At 37.9% G+C, this 23,787-nt stretch overlaps 1 protein-coding gene across 1 annotated transcript in view; it reads right to left on the reverse strand.

Annotated features, from left to right (window-relative positions):
* The window catches only part of LOC128642663 (CXXC-type zinc finger protein 1), a 231,298-nt gene that overhangs the window by 183,656 nt on the left and 23,855 nt on the right, over positions 1–23,787 (reverse strand). Inside the window, exon 3 of the mRNA XM_053695446.1 lies at positions 852–952. Coding sequence (XP_053551421.1) covers positions 852–952 — 101 coding nt within the window. The remainder of the gene's footprint in view (positions 1–851; positions 953–23,787) is intronic.

Here is a 23,787-nt window from a genome sequence, read left to right on the forward strand (position 1 = left end):
ATGATTACTATGATGAGCCAAAAAGTAGGTATTTAAAGGAATATACCTATCCGGCTTCCTCCAATCACAGCATGGCCTCAGGCAATGACTACCCTGGGGGGAAAGCTGTTATTGGAGGAAGACGGATTAGTCATTGCTGACGTGTGAATAGAGGATCTCTATGTGGGGGAAGCTGCTGTAGCAGTGAAAAGAAAAAAAGGTAATTTTTTTTTTAGCTAAACGGCTGCTTTGTAAACTTTGATGAATGAAAGTGCCCCTGTTTTTAATAGTATTTTTAAAAAACGGTCTTTCATTCACCAAAGTTTACCTTCACTTTAAACAAATAATTAAAGGACCACTAAATGCAGAGGGACTAATATATAAATACACAACAAAAAGACAATGCAATACCACTAAAAAAGTGTATTATGTCACATCCACAGCCAATCACAATGCATATACTTATATACTGTGCATTTTTGCAGATGATCATTAGGAGGCGGAGCCTCAAAGTGTGCATATCACAAAATAATTTGCATACTTGGATAATGAAAGTATATAAGAAAGTGTTTTCTTAAAATTGCATGCTTTATCTGAACCATGAAACTTTAATTTTGGCTTTATTGGTCCTTTAAGCTTCAGCGGCAGGAGTAATGCCAAAGCTGGTATTAAGCAGGATATGTACTGTGATTTGCAGATACATGTGTATGTCCCCCTAATTGGTTCCCCGGATGTATTCTGCTTAGGTAAAGAAATGAAATTACAGTTCCACAGCAGGAATTTGCAATGTTTAACTCTGCCGGTCTCTCCTTGAGACATTACTTGTCATAGTCAACCCATTAAACAAACAGCATCCTCTAACAGCTTCTCACCTCGGCATTGCTGACAGTACCATTCTCGAATAGCCTTTGCCATCTTCTCTGTGATATTGATGCAGTGTCCATGGAACCACTCATTACAATGATCACAACCACTAGTGGAAAAATAAAAAGATGAGTATGGGGTTTAAGTGATCTTCGATGGTGCAGATTAGACTACATATCAAAGGTGATGTCAATGATTATGTCATGCAAAGCAACATTTGATTAAAAAAAAAAGTCTTTTGTGATTCAGACAGAGCATACAATTTTTAAAAAGTTTCCAATTTACTTATATTATCAAAATTGCTTAATTCCTAAGGTATTCTTGAACTATTGATTGCACTCAAGTCAAGTTAAAGTACAATACCGCTTATATTTTTGCACTCAACTTGTAATCTAGGTCAATGTTTAATTATGCATAATGATCCAAAATGTTATTTTGTGATTCAGAGCAAACAATTAGGAAAGAAAAAAGTTTCAAATTTACTACTATTATCAAAATTTGCTTTGCTCCCATGGTAATTGTTTGTTGACAAGATACCTAGATTGGTGTCTAAAGCACTACATGGTGGGAAATAGTGCTGCCATCTAGTGCTCTTGCAAACTGCTGCCATATAGTACTCCAAACACGTGCACTTTCCTGACCTTACGTCCCTGCCTTTAAACAGAAGATACCAAGAGAACAAAGAAAATTTGAAGCTAGAAGTAGATTACATCTGAATCATGAAAGAAAAACCATTTGGGTTTCATGTCCCTTTAGAGTCTGGCTTTAACATAAGTTGTACGACAATTATAATATATATACCCGAGGGGCGGAGCCTGACCGGAGATGGTTGCATAATCACACCACTCCGTGCAGTCAGCATAACAAAAAGGTACACAAAACCTAAAACAAGTGGCCAGAAAACACCTCAGCTTACTACTGAATACAGTGGATGAGGTTTTGTTAGCATTATCAAAAATAAATGTTACAAAGGCAGTGGGTCCTGATAATATTCATCCAAGGGTTTTAAAAGAACTTCGATCAGTGCTAACTGTCCCATTAACTGATCTGTTTAATCAGTCACTATTAACAGGAGCTGTCCCAGATGATTGGAGAATAGCAAATGTAATACCTCTTCATAAAAAGGGCAGTAGAGAAGAATCTGGCAACTACAGGCCAGTTAGTTTAACTTCAGTAGTAGGGAAATTAATGGAAAGCCTCTTAAAAGAAAGAATTATGACTTACATAAAGACAAACAATTTAGAGGACCAAAATCAGCATGGTTTTACTTCAGGGAGATCATGTCAGACTAATCTAATTGACTTCTTTGATTATGTAACAAAAGCATTAGACAAGGGAGGAGCAGTTGATGTAGCATATCTAGATTTCAGCAAAGCATTTGACACCGTCCCACACAATAAACTTATTCACAAACTATATCTCCTTGGTCTAGATTCAAAAATTGTAAACTGGGTGGAAAGCTGGCTTTAAGGGACACTAAACCCAGAAAAAAAGTCATCTTAAATTGAAATATCAATATATTTTCTATATTTTTGTAATTTGCATTGCGTTTATAATATTTACCCTTTCTTAGCAATCCGATTGCGAAAATACAAGGTTTTCCAAACCCACCGACGGCGATTCATTACCATCATCCAATTCTGAACGATAACCCAGGTTATCAAAATGGCGTCGGTTTGATGATATGCGCATGCGCGATATACCGTCCACGTCATTCTTGACACCTGCTGTGTTGATATCAGACAGAGCTGCTGAATAGAGCAGGTAAGTGTGGATCGCTGCGAGAATCTCCCTAGTAATAACGAGCATTAATTCTATATGTATAGAAAAACGGACAAAATGATCAATGAAACCCATAATAATTTTATTTAACTGTATGCTCAATACACTGAATAGAGCAGGTAAGTGAGGATTGCTGCGAGAATCTCCCTAACAATAACGAGCATTAATTCTATATGTGTATAAAAACGGACAAACTTATGAATAAAACACATATTAATTTTATTTCACTTTATGCTGAATTTGATGAATAGAGTTTGTAAGAGCAGAGCATATGCTTATTTACAATACCACTGTATGGGTAAGTGTGGTATCATGGATCAGATATGCACATGCGCGGGTCAACGGATCGTAATGCGCATGCGCCGGGTGACGACATTGTCACTTAATGATATGCACAAAATTGCAATACGATTGGAAATTGAAGTTTGGTGTGCACGGCCCATATTAGAGGGTTGGCTGTAATGATGTCATCTTAGAAAAATACATTTTAATTTTATAGTTTTCAGAAAGATCGTTGGACTGTAAAAGTAGGTAAGTGATGAAATATACACGTTAGTGATTTGAAATTGATGGTCAGGTTATGGACAAAAAACTTAAGTTTTGGAATCCTTTAAGGACAGAAAACAAAGTGTCTTAGTAAATGGAGTTCATTCAGCAGAGGGGGCTGTTACTAGTGGTGTTCCTCAGGGGTCAGTTCTTATGTTTTGTTTAACATATTTATCTGCGATATCAGCAAAGGGCTACAGGGGAAAGTATGTCTCTTTGCAGATGATACAAAAATTTGCAACAGAGTGGATGTTCCAGGGGGGGTAGACAAAATGAGAAGTGATATACAACAATTGGAGGATTGGACAAACGACTGGGATCTAAAGTTTAACACAGCAAAGTGTAAAATAATGCATTTAGGGAAGAAAAATCCAAATGTTAATTACAGACTCAATGACACTTTACTGACTGTTACAGACGAGGAACAGGACTTGGGAATTATTATTTCAGATGATTTAAAACTTAGTAAACAATGTAGTAATGCAGCGAGTAAGGCTAGCAGAATGCTTGGATGTATTGTTAGAGGTATTTGCAGCAGAAATAGTAAGGTTCTTATGCCACTTTATAGATCATTAGTTAGGCCTCATCTTGAGTATTGTGTGCAGTTCTGGAGGCCATATCTTCAGAAGGATATTAACAAACTTGAATCTGTGCAAAGGAGGGCTACCAAAATGGTACATGGTCTAAAAAATAAAACTTACCAGGATAGGCTCAATTACCTAAATATGTATAGCTTAGAGGAGAGAAGGGAAAGGGGTGATATGATAGCAACTTTCAAGTACATTAAAGGGTTTAGTAAAACTGAGGCTGTGGGTATTTTACATAAAATGGAAAATTCAAGAACAAGGGGTCATGAGCTCAAGCTAAAGGGTAGAAGATTCAGGAGTAATTTGAGGAAGCACTTCTTTACAGAAAGAGTGATTGATTTATGGAATAAACTTCCTCAAGAGGTAGTAGCAACAAACACTGTGGGGGACTTTAAAAATGCATGGGACAAGCATAGGGCTATCCTACGAACTAGATAAGTTTATACTGTTAGGTAAGGTCGGGCAGACTTGCTGGGCCTATGGCTCTTATCTGCCGTCAATATCTATGTTTCTATGAATACTACTCGTACACCAGGGGAGCCTAAACTAACAAAATCGAGTAGTCACAGGCGGGGTGGAGGAAAAAATAGAAAATGAAAGTTTCGGCTGCATCGTGAGTAGGCAATGATAAAGCCGATTATACAAATAAAAGTGAAGGAGCGCTAACAAAAGCTAGGGAGTCCTAGAGAACAATAAATGTATGTATACCTCAAGTAAAACAGTATTTATTTATGTATCCAGTTTGTAAACAATAATGCAGCTTAAATAGGGACGTCTCCCTTAAAATGATGTCTGGATAGACTCGCGGATATGGTATAAAACAGAAATGACTAGTCATATAATTTAAAACAGAAATCAATATAATAAAACAGCTACAATACCTATATAAAACCTAAAAAACAATACAGATTCAACCTTGTTTTTTAAACCACCAAGAAAAGTCCATATAACCTCCTTATTCTTTCAGGATATATATACTAATTATGGCACAGTCATATCCTGCTAGGTTGATAACAAACACAATTCATAAAGGACTCACAGTTTTTCACCTTAGCGTCTTTGCATTTGTTTGGAAATAACTCAATGAACCATGTGTGTATTTGTAAACGTTTGAAGATGTGTGGGCTTACTGGAATCTTCAGACACGCTATGTGTCAAGCACAGATATACTGTGTACCTTACCGGTAGTTTGTTTCTTTTTCAGCTTACTCCTTTGGACCCACGTAACTCTGGTGATGTCACTTTCTCACACTGAGTACTTGTCTTGTATTTGCTGCTGTGTTGCACGCTCCAGCATGTTGCAGATAGGTTGAGTGAACAAACAAATGACCGTTTGCGATTGTTGTCCTTCCCTGTACTTGTTGCTGCAAGATTCTACAGGGAACAAAAAGGAAAGTCTTCAATCTTCGATTCTCTCTCCTGGTAGTTGTCAGTATAAAAGTCAACGCCTTTCGCCCTAGTGAGGGCTTTATCAAGACGTATTTCTTCATTTAATTTTTGGGTATTTAAATACCCTTCCTCTTTATCTCATTGGTTCATTGAATTGGTCTTATTGGTCGTTATTTATGGTTGAAATGTTGGAGCAGGTTCACTTGCAGTTTCTCATAGTGTGGTATACTAAAGGTGGAATCCCTTATTAAGTGGTATTTATAAAGAAGAATTTTCCAATAGGATGGAATTGTTACAATTTGTAAAACACATGCTGCCGGCATCTCAACCAAATATTACGTTGTTTAAGCCTTTGACATAAACAACAATAAATAAAACAATATTTTATATAGAAAAAGAATACACTTTTGCAGTAAGTAGGATGGAATTTGATATATAATAGTTTAAAACTGTCACATATTGTCAACTTATCAGTCTAGTAATAGAATAGTATTAGCTTTGCTATTGAAAAGTATCTTTATGAATTTTTTTGAAAAAACAACTATTCAGAACTTATATAATTATATAGCATACTTATTTGGCCTTTAACCTATATGTATACATGTTTCTTTTTCCCGAAAAGATGTATTTCACTCAAATACAGAGTTTTCTTTTTCAGAAATATAGTGGGGTCCAGGAGTATGATAAAGTTATACACATCTCAATTTAGTGGCAAAGTAGTTGTGCCTGAAACATATATATATATAAATATTTAAAATATATATATATATATATATATATATATATATATATATAATTTGCACTATTTATTAACAGTTAGCATTCTATGTCTTATATATCAGGTTATTCATATTTTAATTGTTTGACAATAAGATTCTTCTTATCGGCCTTGATTCTTAGGGGTACTTTTACCCTCTAATCCTTACATCTCTAGATAAAGCAAAATGATATTATTTATATAGGGTTCTATGGGATAAGGAAAGAGGAAATGTCTAGTTCGGAATTTAAAGGGACAGTCTAGGCCAAAATAAACTTTCATGATTCAGATAGAGCATGTAATTTTAAACAATTTTCCAATTTACTTTTATCACCAATTTTGCTTTGTTCTCTTGGTATTCTTAATTGAAAGTTTAACCTAGGAAGTTCATATGCTAATTTCTTAGACCTTGAAGCCCACCTCTTTCAGATTGCATTTTAACAGTTTTTCACCACTAGAGGGTGTTAGTTCACATATTTCATATAGATAACACTGTGCTCGTGCACGTGAAGTAATCTGGGAGCAGGCACTGATTGGCTAAACTGCAAGTCTGTCAAAAGAACTGAAAAAACATAATTTATGCTTACCTGATAAATTTATTTCTCTTGTAGTGTATCCAGTCCACGGATCATCCATTACTTATGGGATATATTCTCCTTCCCAACAGGAAGTTGCAAGAGTCCACCCACAGCAAAGCTGCTATATAGCTCCTCCCCTAACTGCCATTACCAGTCATTCGACCGAAAACATGCAGAGAAAGGAAAACCATAGGGTGCAGTGGTGACTAGTTTAATGGAAAAATTACCTGCCTTAAAGTGACAGGGCGGGCCGTGGACTGGATACACTACAAGAGAAATAAATTTATCAGGTAAGCATAAATTATGTTTTCTCTTGTTAAGTGTATCCAGTCCACGGATCATCCATTACTTATGGGATACCAATACCAAAGCTAAAGTACACGGATGATGGGAGGGACAAGGCAGGTACTTAAACGGAAGTTACCACTGCCTGTAAAAAACCCTTTCTCCCAAAAATAGCCTCCGAAGAAGCAAGGTATCAAATTTGTTAAATTTGAAAAAGTATGAAACGCAGACCAAGACTCCGTCTTGTAATCTGTTCAACAGAAGCCACATTTAAAAAAGGCCCAAGTGAAAACCACAGCTCTAGTAGAATGAGCTGTAATCCCTTCAGGAGGCTGCTGTCCAGCAGTCTCATAAGCTAAATGAATTATGCTTTTTAACCAAAAAGACAGAGAGGTTGCTGAAGTCCTTTGACCTCTCCTCTGTCCAGAATAGACAACAAACAAGGTGAATGTTTGATGAAAATCTGTAGTAGCTTGTAAGTAAAACTTTAAAACACGAACCACGTCCAAATTGTGTAATAGACGTTCCTTCTTTGAAGAAGGATTAGGATACAAGAATGGAACAACAATCTCTTGAGTGATATTCTTGTTAGATACCACCTTAGGTAAAAACCCAGGTTGGTACACAGGACTACCTTATCCGTATGGAGAACCAGATAAGGAGAATCACATTGCAACGCAGATAACTTGGAGACTCTATGAGCCGAGGAAATAGCTACCAAAAAGGAACTTTCCAAGATAGAAGTTTGATATCTATGGAATGAAAAGGTTCAAATGGAACTCCTTGAAGAACCTTAAGAACCAGCTTTAAGCTCCATGGCGGAGCAACATTTTTAACCACAGGCTTGGTTCTAACCAAAGCCTGACCAAATGCCTGAACGTCTAGAATACCTGCCAGACGCTTGTGCAAAAGAATAGACAGAGTAGAAATCTGTCCTTTTAAAGAACTAGCTGACAACCCTTTTCTCAAAATCATCTTGGAGAAAAGATAATATCCTGGGAATCCAGACTTTACTCCATGAGTAACCCTTGGATTCATAACAATAAGATATTTACACCATATCTTATGTTAAATTTTCCTAGAGACAGGCTTTTATGCCTGAATTAAGGTATCAATTACTGACTCGGAGAAGCCATGCTTTGATAACATCAAGCGTTCTGTCTCCAGGCAGTCCATCTCAGATTAGTTATATTTAGATGGTTGAAAAGACCCTGAGGTAGAGGGTCCTGTCTCAGAAGCAGAGACCGTGGTGGAAAGGATGACATGTCCACCAGATCTGCATACCAGGTCCTGCGTGGCCACGCAGGCGCTGTCAAAAGCACCAAAGCACTCTCCTGCTTGATCTTGTGCAAACCCCTCCGGAGGGAATTCCCACTCCCCCGGATGAAAAGTCTGACGACTTAGAAAATCTGCCTCCCAGTTCTCAACACCTGGGATAGGGATAGCTTTTAGACAAGAGAGAGTCTCTGTCCAGTGAATTATTTTAAGACTTCTAACATTGCTAGGGAACTTCTGTTCCCCCTTGATGGTTGATGTAAGCCACAGTCGTGATATTGTCCGACTGAAATATGATGTACCTCAGAGTTGCTAACTGAGGCCAAGTCTGAAGAGCATGGAATATCGCTCCCAGTTCCAGAATATTCATTAGAAGGAGGGTCTCCTCCTGAGTCCACTATCCCTGAGCCTTCAGGGAGTTCCAGACTGTATCCCAACCTAAAAGGCTGGCATCTGTTGTAACAATTGTCCCATCTGACCTGCGGAAGGTCATACCCTTGGACAGATGGACCCGAGATAGTCACCAGAGAAGAGAATCTCTGGTTTCTTGGTCCGGATTTAACAGGAGAACAAATCTGTGTAATCCCCGTTCCTCTGGCTGAGCATGCATAGTTGCAGTGGTCTGAAATGTAGGCGTGCAAACGGTACTATGTCCCTTGCCGCTACCATTAAGCCGATTACATTCATGTACTGAGCCACCAAAGGGCGCGGATGGAATGAAGAACACGGCAGAAATTTAGAAACTTTGACAACCTGGACTCCGTCAGGTAAATTTTAATTTCTACAAAATCTATCAGAATCCCTAGGAGGGAAACCCTTGATATTGGGGATAGAGAACTCTTTCCTTGTTCACTTTCCACCTATGCGATCTCAGAAATGCCAGTACTACGTCCGTATGAGACTTGGCAACTTGGATGTTTGACGCCTGTATCAGGATGTCGTCTAAATAAGGGGCCACTTCTATGCCCCGCGGCCTAAGGACCGCCAAAGTGACCCAAGAACCTCCATAAAGATTCTAGGGGCTGTAGTTAACCCAAAGGAAAGAGCTACAAACTGGTAATGCCTGTCTAGAAAGGCAAACCTGAAAAACCGATGGTGATCTTTATGCATCGTAATGTGAGGATAAGCATCCTTCAAATCCATTGTAGTCCTCTATTGACTCTCCTGGATCATAGTTAAGATGGTACGAATAGTTTCCATCTTAAATTATAGAATTCTAAAGAATTTGTTTAAGATCTTTTAGATCCAAAATAGGTCTGAAGGTTTCCTTTCCTTGGGAACCACAAACCGATTTGAGGAAAACTGTGTCCCTGTTCCTCTATTGGAACTGAATGGGTCACGTACACAATGCAAGAATGTCTCTTTCTTTATCTGGTTTGCAGATAAATGTGAAAGGCAAAAACTCCCCTTTTTTGGGGGGGAAAGCTTTGAAATCCAGAAGATATCTCTGGGGTATAATTTCCAATGCCCAGGGATCCTGGGCATCTCTTGCCCACGCCTGGGCAAAGAATGAAGTCTGCCCCCTATAGGATCCGTTACCAGATAGGGGTCCGTTCCTCATGCAGTTTTAGAGGCAGCAGCAGGCTCCTTGACCTGCTTATCTTTGTTCCAGGTCCGGTTGTCTCCAGACCGCCTTGGACTGAGCAAAAGTTCCCTCTTATTTTGCCTTAGAGGAAGTTGATGCCACACCTGCCTTGAATTTTCGAAAGGCACGAAAATTAGGCCTTTTTTGTCCCTTGATTTGGACCTGTCCTGAGGAAGGGCATGATCTTTTCCTCCAGTGATATAAGTAATAATCTCCTTCAAACTAGGCCTGAATAGGGTCTGCCCCTTGAAGGGAAGTTAAGTAGCTTATTTATTAAAGTCACGACAGCTGACCATGATATAAGCCATAGCGCTCTGCGCGCCAGTATAGTAAAAAACAGAATTCTTAGCCGTTAGTCTAGTCAATGGAACAAAGGCATCAGAAAACAAAGGAATTGGCTAGCTTAAGTGCTCTAAGCTTGTCAAATATATTCATCCAATGGAGCCTGTAAAGCCTCATCAAGAGACTCAAACCAGAACGCTGCAGCAGCAGTGACAGGAGCAATGCGTGCAAGGGGCTGCAGGATAAAACCTTGTTGAATAAACATTTTTTATCCATTGGATCTAAAAAAGCACAACAGTCCTCGCCAGAGGTAGTGGTACGCTTAGCTAGAGTAGAAACTCTTCTCTCCACCTTAGGAACTGTCTGCCATAAGTCCCGTGTGGTGGCAACTATTAGAAAACATTCTTCTAAAAAATAGGAGGGGAAGAGAACGGCACACCTGGTCTATCCCATTCCTTATGAAAAATTTTAGTAAACCTCTTTAGGTATTGGAAAAACATAAGTACACACCGGCACTGCATATTATTTATCCAGTCTACACAATTTCTCTGGCACTGCGATTGTACACATTCATTCAGAGCAGCTAAAGCCTCCCTGAGCAACAAGTGGAGGTTCTCAAGCATAAATTTTAAATGTAGAAATATCAGAATCAGGTTAAATCATCTTCCCTGAGTCACAAATATCACCCACAGACTAAGCATATTGTGAGGTAGTATCAGACATGGTTCTTAAAGCGTCTGTATGCTCTGTATCTACCCCCAGAGCTGTTTTGCTTTCCTTTAATTTCAGGTAGTCTGACTAATACTGCTGCCAGTGTATTATACACAACCTTTGCCATGTCTTGTAAAATAAACGCTATGGGCGCCATTGATATACTTGGCGCCATTTGAGCGTGAGTCCCTGGAGCGGGAGTCAAAGGGTCTGACACGTGGGGAGAGTTAGTCGGCATAACTTCCCCCTCGACAGAATCCTCTGGTAAAATAAACGCTATGGGTGCCCTTGATGTACTTGGCGCCATTTGAGCGTGAGTCCCTAAAGCGGGAGTCAAAGGGTCTGACACGTGGGGAGAGTTAGTCGGCATAACTTCCCCCTCGACAGAATCCTCTGGTGATAATGTTTTTAAATACAAAAAATGATCTTTATTGTTTAACATGAAATCAGTACATCTGGTACACATTCTAAAATAGGGTTCCACCATGGCTTTAAACATAATAAACACAGAGCCTCCTCTATGTTAGACATGTTAGAACTAATAAAGAGACTACTAAGCTTGGAAAACACTTTAAATCAAGTTATCAAGCAAATATAACAAACGTTACTGTGCCTTTAAGAGAAACAAATTTTGTCAAAATTTGAAAAACAGTGAAAAAAGGCAGTAAATCAAACGAAATTTTTACAGTACATGTAATAAGTTAACAGAGCATTGCACCCACTTGCAAATGGATGATTAACCCCTTAATGCAAAAAACATTAATGTTTGCAAAATTTAAGCCAGCCATGTGGAAAAATTAGGCCCCAATAAGTTTTATCACCAAACATATGTTAAAAAACGATTAAACATGCCAGCAAACGTTTTAAAACACATTCTTATAAGAGTATGTATGTCTATTAATAAGCCTGATCCAGTCGCTATCACTGCATTTAAGGCTTTACTTACATTACTTTGGTATCAGCAGTATTTTCTTAGTCAATTCCATTCCTTAGAAAAATATATTACTGCACATACCTTAGCATATATCTCTATCAATCAGCCTGGTACCAGTCGCTTTCACTGCATTTAAAGGCTGTACTTACATTACTTCGGTATCAGCAGTATTTTCTTAGTCAATTCCATTCCTTAGAAAAATATTTTACTGCACATACCTTATTTGCAGGAAAACCTGCACGCCATTCCCCCTCTGAAGTACCTTACTCCTCAGAATGTGTGAGAACAGCAACTGGATCTTAGTTACGTCTGCTAAGATCATAGAAAAAACGCAGGCAGATTCTTCTTCCAAATACTGCCTGAGATAAACAGCACACTCCGGTGCCATTTAAAAATAACAAACTTTTGATTGAAGAAATAAACTAAGTATAAAAAACCACAGACTCTCACGACCTCCTATCTATGTTGAGACTTGCAAGAGAATGACTGGTAATGGCAGTTAGGGGAGGAGCTATATAGCAGCTTTGCTGTGGGTGGACTCTTGCAACTTCCTGTTGGGAAGGAGAATATATCCCATAAGTAATGGATGATCCGTGGACTGGATACACTTAACAAGAGAAAAGGGGCAGTTTGCAGAGGCTTAGATACAAGATAATCACAGAGGTTAAAAGTATATTATTATAACTGTGTTGGTTATGCACAACTGGGAAATGGGTAATAAAGGGATTATCTATCTTTTAAAACAATAAAAATTCTGGTGTAGACTGTCCCTTTAAGCCTGAAGGAAAAAGAGTTTGCATATTATAAATTAGTTCTGCTTCTTTCTTTAGGAGTTTTGATTCAAAATTCCCCCCTCTCCAGTCTGGTTTTACCTTCTTTATATTCCAAAAAATAAAGTATTTTAAATTATTTTTATGCACTTCCCTAAAGTGCGTATATAAATGTGTGTCTAAATTACCCGTCTATACATGAAAGATGTTCACGTATACGTTCCCTTAGGGTGCTGGTGGTCTCTCCTATATATTGTCTATGGCAAGAGCATTGAATAATGTAGAATACACCTTTATCCTGGCATCTGATCATTTATTTTATTTGGTATGTGAAGCCATTTTGACTTGACTGTATTCTTTTACATTTACTGCTGTATCTACAGGATCTGCAGCCAAAACATGGAAAGAAGCCTACCAATTAAATATGAAAAACCTGATATATAAGACAGAATGCTAACTATTAATAAATAGTCCAAATTATATATATTTCAAATGTTTATATATATTTGTTTCAGGCACAACTACTTTGCCACTAAATTGAGATGTCTAAAAATGTATCATACTCCTGGACCCCACTATATTTCTGAAAAAGAAAACTCTGTATTTGAATGAAATACATCTTTTCAGGAAAAAACATAATTTATGTAAGAACTTAACTGATAAATATATTTCTTTCATATTGGCAAGAGTCTATGAGCTAGTGACATATGGGATATACAATCCTACCAGGAGGGGCAAACTTTCCCAAACCTCAAAATGCCTATAAATACACCCCTCACCACACCCAAAATTCAGTTTAACGAATAGCCAAGCAGTGGGGTGATAAAGAAAGGAGTATAAAGCATCAACAAAGGAAATTTGGAAATAATTGTGCTTTATATAAAAAATCATAACCACCATAAAAAGGGTGGGCCTCATGGACTCTTGCCAATATGAAAGAAATTAATTTATCAGGTAAGTTCTTACATAAATTATGTTTTCTTTCATGTAATTGGCAAAGGTCCATGAGCTAGTGACATATGGGATATCAATACCCAAGATGTGGATCTTCCACTCAAGAGTCACTAGAGAGGGAGGGAATAAAAATAAAAACAGCCATATTCCGCTGAAAAAATTAATCCACAACCCAAAACAAAAATAAGTTTATTTAATCTTTGAAAGAAAAAAACTTAAATCAAAAGCAGAAGAATCAAACTGAAACAGCTGCCTGAAGAACTTTTCTACCAAAAACTGCTTCCGAAGAAGCAAATACTTCAAAACGGTAGAATTTAGTAAATGTATGCAAAGAGGACCAAGTCGCCGCTTTGCAATTTTGATCAACTGAAGCTTCATTCTTAAAAGCCCACGAAGTGGAAACTGATCTAGTAGAATGAGGTGTAATTCTCTGAGGTGGGGCCTGACCCGACTCCAAATAAGCTTGATGAATCAAAAGTTTCAACCAAGAAGCCAAGGTACTAGCAGAAGCCTTCTGACCGTTCCTAGGACCAGAAAATAAAACAAATAGACTAGAAGTCTTCCTGAAATCTTTAGTAGCTTCCACATAATATTTCAAAGCTCTTACCACATCCAAAGAATGTAAGGATTAGGACATTAGGAAGGGACAACAATTTCTCTACTAATGTTGTTAGAATTCACAACCTTAGGTAAAAATTGAAAAGAAGTCTGCAAAACTGCCTTATCCTGATGTAAAATTAGAAAAGGAGACTCAAAAGAAAGAGCAGATAGCTCAGAAACTCTTCTAGCAGAAGAGATAGCCAAAAGGAAGAACACTTTCCAAGAAAGTAGTTTAATGTCCAAAGAATGCATAGGCTCAAATGGAGGAGCCTGTAACGCCTTCAGAACCAAATTAAGACTCCAAGGAGGAGAAATTGATTTAATGACAGGCTTAATACGAACTAAAGCCTGTACAAAACAGTGAATATCAGGAAGTATAGCAATCTTTCTGTGAAATAAAACAGAAAGAGCGGAGATATGTCCTTTCAAGGAACTTGCAGACAAACCCTTATCCAAACCATCCTGAAAGAACTGTAAAATTCTAGGAATTCTAAAAGAATGCCAGGAGAATTTATGAGAAGAACACCATGAAATATAAGTCTTCCAAACTCTATAATAAATCTTTCTAGAGACAGATTTACGAGCTTGTAACATAGTATTAATCACTGAGTCAGAGAAACCTCTATGACTTAGAACTAAGCGTTCAATTTCCACACCTTCAAATTTAATGATTTGAGATCCTGATGGAAAAACGGACCTTGGAATAGTAGGTCAGGCCGTAACGGAAGTTGCCAAGGCGGGCAACTGGACATCCGCACCAGATCCGCATACCAAAACCTGTGTGGCCATGCTGGAGCCACCAGCAACACAAAAGACTGGTCCATGATGATTTTGGAGATCACTCTTGGAAGGAGAACTAGAGGCGGGAAGATGTAAGCAGGATAATAACACCAAGGAAGTGTCAGTGCATCTACTGCTTCCGCCTGAACATGGATGGAGAGACCACTCCCCTGGATGTAAAGTCTGGCGGCTGAGATAATCCGCCTCCCAATTGTCTACACCTGGGATATGCACCGCAGAGATAAGACAGGAGCTGGATTCCACCCAAGCAAGTATCCAATATACTTCTTTCATAGCTTGGGGACTGTGAGTCCCACCCTGATAATTGACATAAGCCAGAGTTGTGATATTGTCTGTCTGAAAACAAATGAACAGTTTTCTCTTTAGCAGAAGCCAAACCTGAAGAGCCCTGAGAATTGCACTGAGTTCTAAAATATTTATTGGTAATCTCGCCTCTTGAGATTTCCAAACCCCTTATGCTGTCAGAGATCCCCAAACAGCTCCCCAACCTGAAAGACTTACATCTGTTGTGATTACAGTCCAGGTTGGCCGAACAAAAGAGGCCCCTTGAACCAAACAATGGTGATCTATCCACCATGTCAGAGAGTGTCGTACATTGGGATTCAAGGATATTAATTGTGATATCGTTGTATAATCCCTGCACCATTGATTCAGCATGCAAAGCTGTAGAGGTCTAATGTGAAAACGAGCAAAGGGGATCGCGTCCGATGCTGCAGTCATGAGACCTAAAACTTCCATGCACATAGCCACTGAAGGGAATGATTGAGACTGAAGGTGCCGGCATGCTGCGACTTCTTGTCTGTTAGAGACAGAGTCATGGACACTGAATCTATCTGGAAACCTAAAAAGGTGACCCTTGTCTGAGGAATCAAGAAACTTTTTGGTAAATTGATCCTCCAACCATGTTTCCGAAGAAACAACACTAGTTGATTCGTGTGAGATTCTGCAGTATGTAAAGACTGAGCTAGTACCAAGATATCGTCCAAATAAGGAAACACTGCAATACCCTGTTCTGATTAAAGATAGTAGGGCACCCAGAACCTTTGAAAAGATTCTTGGAGCTGTTGTTAGGCCAAATGGAAGAGCAACAAATTGGAAATGCTTGTCTAGAAAAGAGAATCTCAGAAACTGATAGTGTTCTGGATGACTCGGAATATGAAGGTATGCATCCTGCAAGTCTATTGTGGACATATAATGTCCTTGCTGAACAAAAGGCAGAATAGTCCTTATAGTCACCATCTTGAATGTTGGTACTCTTACATAACAATTCAAAATTTTCAGATCCAGAACGGGTCTGAACAAATTTTCTTTCTTTGGTACAATGAATAGGTTTGAATAAAACCCCAAACCTTGTTCCTGAGGAGGAACTGGCATGATTACCCCTGAAGACTCCAGGTCTGAAACACACTTCAGAAAAGCCTGAGCTTTTACTGGATTTACAGGGATGCGTGAGAGAAAAAATCTTCTCACAGGAGGTCTTACTTTGAATCCTATTCGATACCCTTGAGAGACAATGCTCTGAATCCAATGATTTTGGACAGTTTTTATCCAAAAATCCTTGAAAATCCTTGATCTGCCCCCTACCAGCTGAGCTGGAATGAGGGCCGCACCTTCATGCGGACTTAGGAGCAGATTTTGGTTTCCTAAATGGCTTGGATTTATTCCAATTTGAGGAAGGCTTCCAACTGGAAGCAGATTCCTTGGGAGGAGGATTGAGTTTTTGTTCCTTATTCTGCCGAAAGGAACGAAAACGGTTAGAAGCCTTAGATTTACCCTTAGGTTTTTTATCCTGAGGCAAAAAACTCCTTTTCCTCCAGTGATAGTTGAAATAATAGAATCCAACTGAGAACCAAATAAATTATTACCTTGGAAAGAAAGAGATAGTAATCTAGATTTAGATGTCATATCAGCATTCCAAGATATAAGCCACAAAGCTCTTCTAGCTAATACAGCTAAAGACATGGATCTAACATCAATTTTGATAATATCATAAATGGCATCACAAATAAAATTATTAGCATGTTGCAGTAAGTGAGTAATGCTAGATATGTCAGGATCCAATTCTCGTTGCGCTAAATTCTCCAACCAAAAAGTTGAGGCAGCCGCAACATCAGCCAAAGAAATAGCAGGTCTGAGAAGATGACCTGAATATAAATAGGCCTTCCTTAGATAGGATTCAAGCTTCCTATCTAAAGGATCCTTAAAGGAAGTACTATCTTCAATAGGAATAGTGGTACGTTTAGCGAGAGTAGAAATAGCCCCATCAACTTTGGGGATTTTTTCCCAAACCTCTATAGATTTTGCTGGTAAACGATACAATTTTTTAAACCTTGAAGAAGGAATAAAAGAAGTACCTGGCTTATTCCATTCCCTAGAAATCATATCAGAAATAGCCTCAGGAATAGGAAAAACCCCTGGGGAAACCACAGGAGGTTTAAAAACAGCATTTAAAAGTTTATTAGACTGAACGTAAATAGGACTGGTTACCTCAATATCCAAAGTAATTAACACTTCTTTTAATAAAGAACGCATATACTCTATTTTAAATAAATAAGTAGATTTGTCAGTGTCAATGGCTGAGGAAGGATCTTCTGAATCAGAAAGATCCTCATCAGAAGAGGATTAATTATTATGTTGCTGGTCATTTGAAATTTCATCAGCTAAATGAGAAGTTTTAAAAGACCTTTTACGTTTATTAGAAGGTGGAAATGCAGACAAAGCCTTCAAAATAGAATCAGAAACAAATTCTTTAAAATTTACAGGTATATCATGTACATTAGTAGTTGAAGGAACTGCAACTGGTAATGTACTATTACTGATGGAAACACTATCTGCATGTAAAAGTTTATCATGACAACTATTACAAATGACATTTGGTGGAATAATTTCTACACTTTTACAACAAATGCACTTAGCTTTGGTAGAACCGATGTCAGGCAGCAATGTTCCAGCAGAAACTTCTGAGGCAGGATCAGATTGGGACATCTTGCTCAATGTAAGAGAAAAAAACAACATATAAAGAAAAATTATCTATTTCCTTATATGACAGTTTCAGGAATGGGAAAAAATGCAAAAGCATAGGCCTTTGATAGAGAAAAAAGCAAGAGGCAAACATCAATGGGGTATTGAAATAATGAAAAAAAATAACCGGAAATGACACACTCGCGTCACTAATGACGCCGCCGTGTGAAAGGTCTCGGCGTCACGTATGACGCCGGAAATGATGACGTTGCGTCATAAACGTCTTTTTCCGCGCCAAAAAAATTTCGCGCCAAGAATGACGCAATAAAGTTTAGCATTTGACGCACCCGCGGGCCTAATACCCGCAATAGCAAGAAGTAGTCAATTGAAAAAAAGACTAAAACCCCAGGTAAGAAATAAATTTCTTAAAATGTTTAAATTCCCCAAATATGATTCACATGATTAAGGGGTAACACCCCGAAACGTTGTGGACTTTCATTGCCATAATAAACTTGGTTAATATCCATGCTGCTGCCTTTTCTGCATTTACCAAATATGAAACTGACAGTCTGCTGAAGGAAATACATGAACCTGACTCATGGCAAATATAAGTACAATACATATATTTAGAACTTTATATAAAAGTGCCAAACCATAGCTGAGGTGTCTAAAGTATTAAAAAACATACTTACCAAAAGACACCCATCCAGATATAGCAGATAGCCAAACCAGTACTAAAACAGTTATTAGTAGAGGTAATGGTAAATTGAGAGTATATAGTCGATCTGAAAAGGGAGGTAGGAGATGAATCTCTACGACCGATAACAGAGAACCTATGAAATAGACCCCCGTTAGGGAAATCATCGTATTCAAATAAGTGATACTCCCTTCACGTCCCTCTGACATTCGCTGTACTCTGAGAGGAATCGGGCTTCAACAATGCTGAGAAGCGCATATCAACGTAGAAATCTTAGCACAAACTTACTTCACCACCTACATAGGAGGCAAAGTTTGTAAAACTGAATTGTGGGTGTGGTGAGGGGTGTATTTATAGGCATTTTGAAGTTTGGGAAACTTTGCCCCTCCTGGAAGGATTGTATATCCCATATGTCACTAGCTCATGGACTCTTGCCAATTACATGAAAGAAAGAAACATGTATACATATAGGTTAAAGGCCAAATAAGTATGCTATTAAGTTATGAATAGTTGTTTTTTCAAAAAAAATCATAAAGATACTTTTCAATAGCAAAGCTAAAACTATTCTATTACTAGACTAATAAGTTGACAGTATGTGACAGTTTTAAACTATTATATATCAAATTCCATCCTACTTACTGCAAAAGTGTAGTTTTGTATTTGAATGAAATTCTTTTCGTATATAAAATATTTGTTTATATGTCAAAGGCTTAAACAACGTAATATTTGGTTGAGATGCTGGCAGCATGTGTTTTACAAATTGTAACAATTCCATCCTATTGGAAAATTCTTCTTTATAAATACCACTTAATAAGGGATTCCACCTTTAGTATACCACACTATGAGAAACTGCAAGTGAACCTGCTCCAACATTTCAACCATAAATAACGACCAATAAGACCAATTCAATGAACCAATGAGATAAAGAGGAAGGGTATTTAAATACCCAAAAATTAAATGAAGGAATACGTCTTGATAAAGCCCTCACTAGGGCGAAAGGCGTTGACTTTTATACTGACAACTACCAGGAGAGAGAATCAAAGATTGAAGACTTTCCTTTTTGTTCCCTGCAGAATCTTGCAGCAACAAGTACAGGGAAGGACAACAATCGCAAACGGTCATTTGTTTGTTCACTCAACCTATCTGCAACATGCTGGAGCGTGCAACACAGCAGCGAATCCAAGAAAAGTACTCAGTGTGAGAAAGTGACATCACCAGAGTTACGTGGGTCCAAAGGAGTAAGCTGAAAAAGAAACAAACTACCGGTAAGGTACACAGTATATCTGTGCTTGACACATAGCGTGTCTGAAGATTCCAGTAAGCCCACACACCTTCAAACATTTACAAATACACACATGGTTCATTGGGTTATTTCCAAACAAATGCAAAGACGCTAAGGTGAAAAACTGTGAGTCCTTTATGAATTGTGTTTGTTATCAACCTAGCAGGATATGACTGTGCCATAATTAGTATATATATCCTGAAAGAATAAAGGAGGTTATATGGACTTTTCTTGGTGGTTTAAAAAACAAGGTTGAATCTGTATTGTTTTTTAGGTTTTATATAGGTATCGTAGCTGTTTTATTATATTGATTTCTGTTTTAAATTATATGACTAGTCATTTCTGTTTTATACCATATCCGCGAGTCTATCCAGATATCATTTGAAGGGAGACGTCCCTATTTAAGCTGCATTATTGTTTACAAACTGGATACATAAATAAATACTGTTTTACTTGAGGTATCCATACATTTATTGTTCTCTAGGACTCTCTAGCTTTTGTTAGCGCTCCTTCACTTTTATTTGTATAATTTGCATTAACCACTTGGCATCCTTGGGGAAGGTTTAGCCTGTAAGGAAGCATAGGAGTCACTACTCGGCGCCATACTTAGTTCTTTAATATTAATGATAAAATCGACACAGATTGCAACTCTAACTTCAAGGTATGACTGGGTCACAAAATAAAAGAGTTAAAGGGACAGTACACTGTAAAATTGTTTTTCCATTAATGTATTTTAAATGACTTGTTATACCAACTGCAGAGTATAAAATATTTGAGAAATTCCATTTTCATGCTTATTTGTGTATATGAAGTAGCTGATTTTGTGCTTTGAAACCACAGCCTATTACAATGGGTTGAACTTAAAGGTGATATCAGATCCTTATCTTTTATTTGGCTGGAACACCAAAAGCTCAATACTTAGAGAGAACAATGGAAAATGATCATTTTATTACTTAACTATCCTGCATCCCACTGAGAGTATAATCTCTTCTGCTGGCTGTGTGCTATTCATTAGCCTATACTCCAGTATTAATTTCTTCAGTATAGGTGGCGATACCACAGGCTAAATCAGCTATTTCAAATGCTGAAATAGGAGTAAAGGAGCTACTTGTAACCAATTTAATACACTCTAGCAGGTTAAAAGGATCATTGGGAATAATTTAAAAGGGAGAAAATTTTTGGGTGAACTGTCACTTTAACATCTCTTCCCAAGTATCAATGCAATAACTTAACTGCATACGGGCATAGTGACTTTAGGAATAAGCACCAATACAAGTCATTAAAAACGGCATTAAATGCGGCTGTAGCAACCACGCAGTCTGACCTACATAACAATCCTACACAGTATAGTCACTGCTAGCAGAGGCAATCTTCACCCACTACTGCAGAAGGATAAGGCCTGGGATTCACTCTAACCGAGCATCTAGCTAGGAAAAATATTTTTCATTCCGGAACAACAACTGCACAACATTCAAACCTGCTAATCACCAACCAAAAAGCTACTTTACATACCAGGCTAGAATGTCGGCCAGAAAGCCCTCCACAACAGAGTAATCAACCATGGCTAGTATATTCTTTAAAGCTTCCAAGGGAGGAAGAACTGGAAATAGATACTAATACACAGCTGGAAGCAGATGATTTAACAACAGTCACTAAAGCAGATATCATAGCAAGACATCACCGCAAACTTTCGGAAAATGTGGGAAAAGATGGATGCAATACAATCAACAGTCTTGCAGAAATAAAGCAGGATCTCCAAGATTTAGGCACAAGAGTCTCATCTCTAGAAGACAACAAAGCTTCAATGGAAGAAAATATGATCAACATGTCCCAACAAGTTCTCACACATCAGCAAGAACTTGATAGCCTACAAAACAAGATGGGGGATCTGGAGAATTGCACTGGTAGGTGCAACATAAGACTCAAAGGCATTCCAGAATCCATAACTCAACCGGACCTGCACAACTACTTTAAGCAATTATTTCAAGCTATTACAGGCCAGACAGAGAAAGATATCTTTCAAATGGAAAGAGCTCATCGGACCCTCAAACCCAGACCGAAAGGAGATTACCCGCCAAGAGATGTAATTGTCAAAATGTGGCGCTTCCCAGAAAAAGAAGTTATCCTCCAAGCTGCTAGGAAAAACCCTACATTTAAATTTCAAGGCACCGTAATACAATTTCATCAGGACCTCTGCATGAGAACGCTACAAAGAAGAAGTTCACTGAAGCCATTCAATCAACTCCTTCAGAAGAACCAGATAAATTATCGTTGGGGTTTCTGTTGCCCTAACTATTCTCCATGAAGGCAAAGCCCTAACGATCAAAGACCAACAAGACATCCCAGAAATATGCACATATCTTAATCTGGAAACCCCGGAACTTCCAACATACCCTCATTAAACAGGAGAACACAACTTACAACGGGGAGACATGCAGGCAAGGCCTAAATGGAACAAAGTCACGAAGAAGAAGCCAAATAAAGAAGCTCAAGTCGAATGATGATAGAACACCACAATCGACCAATACCCAACTCACATGAGGACTACTAGACAGATGAGTACAATTTGTTTACCCTAAACCAATTCTCATTCTTTTTACAGGACTGAGACTTATTTAATTCGAAGATGCCATCCTGTACTTTGTATTAAACATTTCTAGAGACCCCGCATTTATGCAACATTAGACCCATCTAGAGACTTCATCTATATTAAAAGACTTAGAAGCAATATCAGGGACTTGTTTGTTGGGTTGTGAAAAGTTTTATATAAATTTATGTTGAAGTCTTAAAAGAATATTGGGAATAGAACTCTCTTGCTGACCCCACGATTCCCAAACAAATATAACCTTTGTTACCAACTATAAAGTTCAGTTAATATAACGTATTGCACAAGTAGTCAATGTTTTAAAATTTCTATGCAATTACCAACTGTTCAGGTAAATTAACTGTTGTTTTGTTATAATATAAAATGTATTTGTTGTTTTACAATGTGGTCAAACTTGTCACTGGTGATTATAAAACTGTAGTTAAGACTAGGAGAAAACTGTCATATCTAACTCAGACAATACTCAGGAAACGTAACAGAGGGGACCCGGGTGTTCATATCAGTACAAAAGCTCAGACACAAAGCAAGGTAACCATTTACACATTATGACACCTGAACTGACATTCCTTTCGCATAATGTGAGAGGACTGAACACGGATGTAAAATGTCTTTGACCCAGTATAAAAATCTAAAAGCAAAAGTAATACTCCTACAAGAAACTCACTTTACAAAAGACTGTACCCCAAAATTTTGGAACAAACACTTTCCCATTCATTACCATTCCCCCACAGACCAAAAGAAAAGAGGTGTTTCTATCCTCATACATTCATCCTTACAATTTGTGACAGAGGAGGTAATGAAAGACCCAAAAGGCAGATACCTGATAGTTAGAGGTAGACTACAAGACACTTGGGTTAAATTATGTAACGTTTATGCTCCAAATGAAAACCAAAACTCATTCTTTCACCAAATTTCATATCTCTTAACTCAATGGTCTCAATCACAAATAATTTTAGCAGGAGACTCAGACTTCGTTGACACCTCACTTCAATACGAAAGGGACCAAACTCACTAGTAAACAACACAGACAAAACTCGATGTCTAAATCCATACGAGACTCGTTAGCAGCCTATAATATTATAGACACATGGGAGTCACTATACGGCCACACGACAGATCACACATATTATTCACAAGCTCATAAATTGTATTCAAGACTGGACAACATAATGGTTAGTCAGATTCTAAATTCCAATCATAACTCAAAGATACATCACTGTGTATGGTCCGACCACTCCATAGTCCAAATAGACATGAAAGGAATTATCAATACGCAACGACAACGTACATGGACATACAACCCGTACACACTCAAAAACAAAAAAGACACATGACAAGATAGAGAAGTCAATTAAAGAGTATTGGCAACACAACGAGAACTCTACAGAAAACCCAATTGCTTATAAATGAAAAATCAAAGCTCATTAGACAAACTAACAATCTTATAGATAAGCTTCAAGCAGAAATACAAGCCCTTGAAAAAAAACACAAACGTCCAACACTGTCATATTCAAATCACTTTAAACTAAAAGAAATTTACTAGCAAAAATCCTAAACGACTCA

This window comes from Bombina bombina, chromosome 12, assembly GCF_027579735.1.
Source record: "Bombina bombina isolate aBomBom1 chromosome 12, aBomBom1.pri, whole genome shotgun sequence".
Taxonomy (NCBI): Eukaryota; Metazoa; Chordata; class Amphibia; order Anura; family Bombinatoridae; genus Bombina; species Bombina bombina.